Genomic DNA, 8,410 nt, shown 5'->3' on the forward strand with positions numbered 1-8,410 from the left:
GAAACTCTTGAAAATATAAAATTACGATATTCTCAAAATATAAAATTTGAAAAACGAATATAGTAGATTCGATTATTGTATGTAATTTCGAACATGCAACATAAAAATAATTGAATTTTAGTTTCGATTAACTTGTTTGTGATTGAAAATAAATATTGTACAAAGGTATCAATGACAAATTTACATTTAGTAAATATTTTTTTAAACGTAACTGTCGATAGTTCAATTTTCTTTTGGACGCTTTCATCTTTGCGATTCGGTTACCAACCTTTGACCTCCAATCTATATTTAACATTAGAAACATATTTGTTAATTCGATATTATAATAGTATCTTTTATAGCGTTAAACAAAGTTTAACAATAAAATATGCAATAGATTGAATAATAAAAATGTCGATTTATAATTACTTATGAATTTTATGTTATTATTGAAAATTATTAGCGAGGTTAATGGAAAATGCAAAAAATAACGTTGAAACTGGCTCCAAGTGCTCCAACTAAAAAAAATTGTTCCAAAAATGTTGAAAGATGTCATTGATTTTCAGCTTGTTAGTTCTTCAGCGACAAGATCGTGTAGATGGAACACATGATGCAATCGAAAGAAAAGAAGTGTAGACAATACATTCCAATCTGATGACGAAGAAATTCACATGGAATCATGAACGTATCCTGTTTGAAAATTTGATAATTTTGACGAGTTTAATTCTTTGACGAATTATATATAACTGCTTGCAATAATCTTCTGACAACCTTGTGATATAACATTATCACAGAAAAAAGCCTTCGTTTCTTATTTTTCACCGCAGCAACTTTTGTAAGTGTTTTCCGAATAATTTAGCGACATCTTTGCAAAGATGGACGAAGACGATACTGAGGACTTGCGTGAAGCAGTTACGCTGGTGAATCAGCTCTCCACAAAAGTTACTACTTCTACTTCCAAATTTACTTCGAAGATTAATCAGCATATTTTGCGAGCGCAGGAATCGGATTCCGACACAATGGAGTGCGCATCCGAAAACGAAGTAGAGAATTTACCGAAAGATGAGGACGCGTTACAATCAGTTAAGACGCACAAATTATATGAAAAGTGTCGTTATTCCCTGGATATTCCTGATGATGCTGAATCTCTACGTAGTAAAAAAACGACAGTGTCGTCCCTACGTGTGAGCGATAGCTCGCGATTGGGTCTTTTTATGGTAACGAATCGCAGTCCGCAGTCCAGTTCCAGCCAGGAGGAATACGAACCCGAGGTGAAGAGCATCTCGAGGCTACAGCAACGTCAGCAACAACAACATTTGTTAACAACAGGTGGCGTTAGCCAGGTGACTGCCAGATCGATGGAGAGTCTGCGATCGTCGAAAAACTTCCTGAGTGCTGACGATCGTTACAGCGAAGATTCCAAGTCGATGGAGTCTTTGTCCTCGTCCTCGGAAACGCATGTAGGCTCCTCCAAGACTCACTACAGAAGTTTCCTGACGTCGTCTACGAGAGACGTGCGCAGAATAGTGACGGTCGAGTCGAAGAGCAGTGAGAATCTTCATCGAGAAGAAAGCCTGAATGCCGAGGTCAGACGCGGCCTTTTCGCCAACACCGGATTGGAAAGGAAGATACCGCAGCATCTCAGTTTGCCACCGCCGACCAGTGTGTTCTCTCTCACCAGTCCAGGTGGTAGCGACCGCAAGATCACGATCCTGAGCCCGCATTCGCCCCTACAGACATTGCAGACATCGGAGTTCCAATTTGCCACGCAGACGCTTAAGAGTCGGCGCAAAAAGGCCATCGTATTGCCGAGGTTGGTGTTGCCCCGAAGCGAATCCGAGGTCTTTCTAGAGTGAGTAGTTGAATGATCGAATTTCCTGCCCTGCTATTATGTCCGTGTTTTCGAGGTAGAACCGCCCGAGGCGATCATTCGCCATGTTAACCTTTGCTTGTGCGCCAGTTTGTAAAAAAAAAAATGGAATTGATGGAAATTTATTGGGTAAACTCTCGAACAGTTAAACAACGAACAGGTTAGATGACATAAATACAAGATTTGATAACAAAATCAGAGATAACATTTGTTTATGCAATTACAATGACTCGATTTTAATGGATACATCTCTGGAAAAATCTAATATTATGTATGGCGCTAAAATCCATTGGGATGTCAATTATTACAATATGAATGATCATGTTATTATGACGAATTGGATTTGCTACGGAATAAACATGAAATTAAACATAAAACATGCGCTATATGGTTGCTCACGTTGATGTTGCAATGATATTATCGCCCTGATTTCTTATCCATTGCATGTGAATCAAACATAAAGCTTTAGATTTAAAATGAATACAGCTATCATTTCTAATTTTAATACAAGTTTTTTTTTAATTGTTAAAGAAATTATTCATTGATATGAAATGTGAAAATAATAGAAAATTTTAAGTTTTTTCCTCGAGATTGAATTCAAAATTCTATATTTAAGAAATCAATTTCTATATTAAAAAATTTCTTTCTACATTCAAAAAGAAAATCACGACTACATAAATTTCTAAATGTTTTATATATTTAATTAAAAGTAGCAAAAAAAATTATTATCTCGATATCTTCTCAAAAAGAAGAAGAAAAAGAGAAATACTTTATAATTACTTTTGAGTTCTCTATAAGAAGTTTATGTAATCTTATAAAGAAGCAATATTCTTATAAAATTTTTTGACAGACGGTCCATATTGCACTAACAGAAATCAAATGTAATTATTCTTGTCACTTGTAAGTAGAGAGAAGCGTTTAAACCGCAGACCAACGTTCCTTTGTGATGCGAATGGTGCATGTTTAGAATTAATTGGATGCTGTTTGATCGAAATGCGAATTACATAATGTTCATTTTATGTTATATTAGAATATTCTGTCTTGTTCGTATAAAGCCCGGAGGATATACGACATACAAATACGTGTTTCAGGAATAATACGCATATGGCGCATTTAATGTTGCGCATTACTACGCTGCGATGGTATCAATTACATAACGATACGATTGAACAGACATTTCTACGTACTACATTACTTTTGATTTAGGAAATGATATTATTTAAATATAGCAATGACTTCTTTTAAAATAAAGATGTGTCGTTTAATATTCCAGAAATACAAAGTAAAAATGATATTATAAAATGTTAATGTTTCAAGTGTTATCGACTATTGAATATATTGAATGTAGGAGCTAATTATTTTATGAAAGTAATTAGCTTTGAATAATGCAGAATATTGCGAGCGCTTTGTTCGCTTTGTAATACTTACCTTGTTCTACTACTTTATTCAAAGAAACAATCATCTTTCATTTTCTTGAAAGCACCTCTCATAGTGGCATCTTAGTTTATTTTTGGCACATAAAGCTGGAAGTGCTTAATTTCTGTGTAATTCATCAAATATTGCTTTTTGTTACACTCTCTTGCTTCCTGGAAATACGTCGAAATCAGTGAATATATCTAAAGGGTATAGTTGTTATATGAAAAGCAGAGTTGGAAAATAACGCGTTATTTGTTATGCCATTTGTTATCGTTCCTTTTTTCAGTAACAATCGTTACTTTTCTCTATCTGTAATGGTAACGGAAAACGGAATTCAGTCATTACTTTTATTATTAATTCTTTATTATTTTATATCTATTTAATATTTTTTAAATATTTATGTTTATTCATGTTATTTTTTTATTGGAAAAAAATATTTTATTTTAATAAAAATTTAATATTAAAATATATTGTATTTTATATCGCGTAGGCTGTATTCCGACAGTCTCTATCAATGAAACTCTATAATATATACCTATGTAACGTGAATCATAAATTTTCAATATTGACAGTATTGGAATGCACTCTTAATAATGATATTAATGTTTAAAAACAATGCACAATAAAAGTTTTTAATAAAATTTGCGTATAAAATTTGTGAATGACAATCTAAATTCCTAATGGTATTAAAAAATAAAGATATTAAATTATAGAAAATTTATTGAATAAGTTTTTAATAAAGAAAACACTTTGCTATATAGAGACTAGGGTTTTCAGTTTTAATATTGGTTATTATAATTAATATTCATTATTAAATAATATAATATTAAAATCTAATATTATATTTTCTTACTTTAACATTATAAAAAAGTAACTTAATCGTTACTTTCCAACTCTGCTTAAAAGTATAAATTATTACTTACCTCTCTCTCTCTCTCTCTCTCTCTCTCTCTCTCTCTCTCTCTCTCTCTACTTTGTTTTTCATTATTTAAAAAATTTTTATTGCTTGAAAAGTAGAGAGAGAGAAATATTGACCGCAGTTATTCTTTCCCGATTTACAACGTCCATCTTAACCACACTCTGGCAAGCCGCAGTAATTATGTCGCGTCATATTCCAAGTACAAACATGTGTTTGTCGGCCGGTATGCAAAGGTTTACCGGGTATCGCTCAACTGGGACGTACGTTCGAAAATAGATTACATATCTACGATGCTTCCAACCTGGAAATGTCGGCCGATGAATGCAGCGAACAACCTGAAAATCTTTTCTGTGCTACTCAAAAAATTACGTCGAACAGATTTGAAAGAATTTAAACGTACTCCAATCAGAATAAAATTGCTTTCGCCTGATCGATGTAAACATTTCGTTTTGATAATACGACGTAACGAATTTATCCCCTTTTCTCTCTTTTCTTTTTCTTTCCAGATACTCAAGCATGTAACATTCTCTTGTGACAGAAAGTTAATTTGAAAGTCAGATCGCAGTAAATTAATGAAATAAAACAATATATTTTTTAGCATAAAAAGACTTATCAATTCGATTTTTATGCGTTCGAATATAACGGGCTTGAATCGGGCTAAATGTATGCGCGAAAAGCATACATCTATATGATGCATACATGAATTACTCATGAGTGCAAATATGACTTGCTAAATGTACAGCCTCTTCTGCTAGATACTTTTTTCATGAAAAAATTAAATCTTTTTCGGTGCTGCGCATTAAAGTTGTATTGAAAGTTCTTGCATAATATTTTTGCCAAACTTTTCACATTTCTTTTAATTAGGTTTGCACTGAAGAAATTTGCTGTTTACTTTTTTTTGCTATTTATTTTTTTCTGAAAAGAAGTACAATATTACAAAATAATGGTCTAGTTTAGAAATTAATCAAAGAATATTTTGCGGAAGCTTATCCTGGTCCAAATAAATCCTATGTTTAATTAATTAAAAATTTTGTTGAGATTTTGTATGGAATTAAGACCGAGCTTATATATATAGTGCATAATAATATTACATTTTACTTTAAAATAAAATATTTTTAAAAATATGAAACTAATGCATATAATATATTAATAATATACAATACATATTCGATAAATATATACGATATTTTTATATTAATTTTATATATTAATTTCATCAAAGCATAGTCTTGAGAGAAACACGTAGAAATATAATATTCTTTATTGAAATATTTTTTGTGATATTCGATAGGATTAGGAAATAATTCTAAACCATCGTCTTTGTACGAACAATATTATGTCCAAGAAATGCAAGGTCAAAATGCTTGAGAAACGCGAGTTGAACTTGATCATGCAGCCACAATATTGTATAAAAACCTTCTATTTTGCATATCGTAGCTGAAGTGTAGTAACGGCTCTGTTTTCTCTTCTCTTACCTACATTTTAGATCTTCTAACGTCACTCGTAAAGTGCATCGTCGACCCTTGACTCGTTAAACAAAGCCTTTCCAGTATAGCTTTTGCTACGCTCGCGAGATGAAACGCAAAATATGAGTAAATTGAAACTTGTTTGTGAGAGAATTACGATATTATACAGCGTATCTTGATATTGAAACAAAATTAAAACGTTTTGAAGGGAATAACCTGTATGTTTTGACGTATAGACGTGACCCTTTCACAATACTAATTGCTTTTCGCAGAGATTCTGTTTATAAGCTGATTATGAAATCCATATTTACATCAATGTACAATGTTGAGAATACATCAATTAATTCGCAAATTGTCATTCAGCCGGATGCCCATTATTACAGCTATCGATTTGGTAACAATACTTCCGGATCTCAAATTTCATCGCCAATATATACGATATAGGAAATATTAAATAATCTTACTGTGAAATAATAATTTGTCCATAATTTTTTATAGAAAAAAATTTTATAGAAGAAAATAATATAAAAAAAGATCTGTATTCTTCAATCTAAAGTATGTTTTGCAATCTAAATTTTCAACACTAAAAGAGCAATTTTGCTGAGAAATCTAAAAATTTGGCTAGATATAGATATGAAAATAATTTTGTTGGATGAAAATAATTTTGCTGGAATCTTAAACATAATGAGCAATGCTGCAAAATGTTTTAAGATTCTATAGCATCAATTTTGTCGTTTTACCTTAATTGTTTTAATGGTCCAGCAAAATTATTTTTTAGATCTTTATCTCTAGCTAAATTTTTAGATTTTTCAGCAACATTGCTCTTTCAGTACATTGTAATTTACCTATATTATTATTGGCAGTATTTTGTTTTTTGTCTTGGATAGTTTTGTGTCACTATTTCTCAGTTACTGCAGTTATCTTTACTAGTACAAAAAGCTCTGTTGATCGAGACAACGACACGCAGGATTACCGCAATATATTGCCGGCAGCTAGTCGTGTAGTGTTATTATTAATTTCAATCAAATTCTAGTAGTGTTTTCGACAGACAAAGATGATAATATATTAAAAAATACAACGAAAGGGAAATTATACGTAAATGGTGTCAACGTGTCTAATTAAAGAGCAGCACGATATTCACCTCACCTGCTACCTTAGTCGCTAGTTAGTTACTTGTTATATCCTATGACTGAGGAAGCAATAATTTCCCATCAATTACGTATCCTTTGATGTATAACGTGCCACAACATAGCTGTACAGGAATTACCAACTTGCATCTAAATGGAATGGATACTGCAACTCCTTGAGAACGTGCTGACCGTGTGACATGAATAAGCCTGATGATTTCATGCCTGAATTTTGACATTTTTCTGCTGGTCACACAAGCAGCATGCATTTATATACATGCATAAACTAGCGAGCATGATGGAATGAGAGACTGTTTACTTGCCTTATTTTACTGATTTTGTATTTACTCTCTCTTGTATGTACCTATGCATGTGTAACATTACACGCTAATTAATTGATCAATGTTGCAACGCGTATGCTTGTCGAGTAGGTGGTTTCAACTCTATATTGAAGTTCACGTCCAATGGCGCGTTAAATCATGTTATTTAACAAAGTAAATCGCTATATAGTTTGTAATTCGCAAGTTCCATAAACGGGTTTCAATAAATAAAATACAAAGAAAAAATGATTTTGCTAAAATATCTAAAAATTTAGTCACATACAGATATAGATTTGAAAATAATGTTGTTAAATTATTAAAATAATTATGTAAGATGTTCAAGTTAATTATTAGAATATCAAAACTTTTTAGAACATTTTTCATCATATTTGAATGCACGCGCATGTTTGTACATTTTTAAATATTTTAGTAAAATGGTTTTTTCCGTGTATAGTACTATATTGTAGTATCAAAATCTTTTACAATATTTTTCACCATGTTTGAACGTCTTGTAATTAAATTTTCATATACTTTAGCCGAATGGTTTCTTTCATGTAGTAATATATTACAGTATTAAATTCGATGTAATTTAACGAAAGTCAGTTTTATTGCTATGCGCGAGACATAGTAAATCATTAACAATACAGCCATTTGACGTATCCATTCCGAAACATTTTGTTTCTCATCTGACGTGTCCGATCAACTTCTCATTAATTAAAACGTTACGCATTTATCACGGAAGAAGAAAGGAGAGATAATTATCGAAAGAGAGAGTAGCTCGTAATCAATCTCGGACACTTTAAAATATTCTCTATCTGTTTAATCCCGGCCTCATCGAAAGTCCAATGTTTTTATATTATCGTAAAAGTTTATTTATGTTTGACGTTAATGTATTGCAATTGTTGTGTATTGCTAAAGTTAATTTAGAAACAACGATGACGTGAAACGTTACACGTTTGCTCACGTTGGAAACAGGTAATTTCGAACTTTGTTTCGAACTTCCCTCGCGCGATCAAGGCACGTAATAATGTTGAAACAACGTGACGAGAATATTTATAACGACATCGATCGTTCAATTCGAATTTAAGTACAATATTGACTAAGCCGAATATAAAGATTATGCTTTATTCTATTTTACTACATCAAGCGGATTGATGAAAGAGCTCGTATTTACACTGAAGAGTTATTTTGATAAGAAATTTCTGAGTTACGTTTGTCATTTATATGCACATAACATGAATAATGGAACTATATGATAATAACAGCATCGTAGGTGTAAATGCCTAAATGATTACTTTGCATACAGTTTACAG

The 8,410-nt window shown here is 31.8% G+C and overlaps 1 protein-coding gene across 7 annotated transcripts in view; it reads left to right on the forward strand.

Annotated features, from left to right (window-relative positions):
* Positions 1–8,410, forward strand: part of LOC108749721 (cAMP-specific 3',5'-cyclic phosphodiesterase-like) — a 192,396-nt gene that overhangs the window by 56,804 nt on the left and 127,182 nt on the right. For 3 of the 7 annotated variants that reach the window (XM_018488646.1, XM_018488655.1, XM_018488677.1), the window contains exon 1: positions 617–1,831. The exons of 2 other annotated variants lie outside the window; for them this stretch is intronic. In XM_018488646.1, coding sequence (XP_018344148.1) covers positions 855–1,831 — 977 coding nt within the window. In that variant the 5' untranslated portion in view covers positions 617–854. Of the gene's footprint in view, positions 1–616; positions 1,832–8,410 lie in introns of those variants that run through there. 2 more of the 7 variants (XM_018488664.1, XM_018488670.1) reach the window with 2 other exon arrangements.

The sequence above is a fragment of the Trachymyrmex septentrionalis genome, unplaced genomic scaffold, assembly GCF_001594115.1.
Source record: "Trachymyrmex septentrionalis isolate Tsep2-gDNA-1 unplaced genomic scaffold, Tsep1.0 scaffold11, whole genome shotgun sequence".
NCBI classification, from domain to species: Eukaryota; Metazoa; Arthropoda; class Insecta; order Hymenoptera; family Formicidae; genus Trachymyrmex; species Trachymyrmex septentrionalis.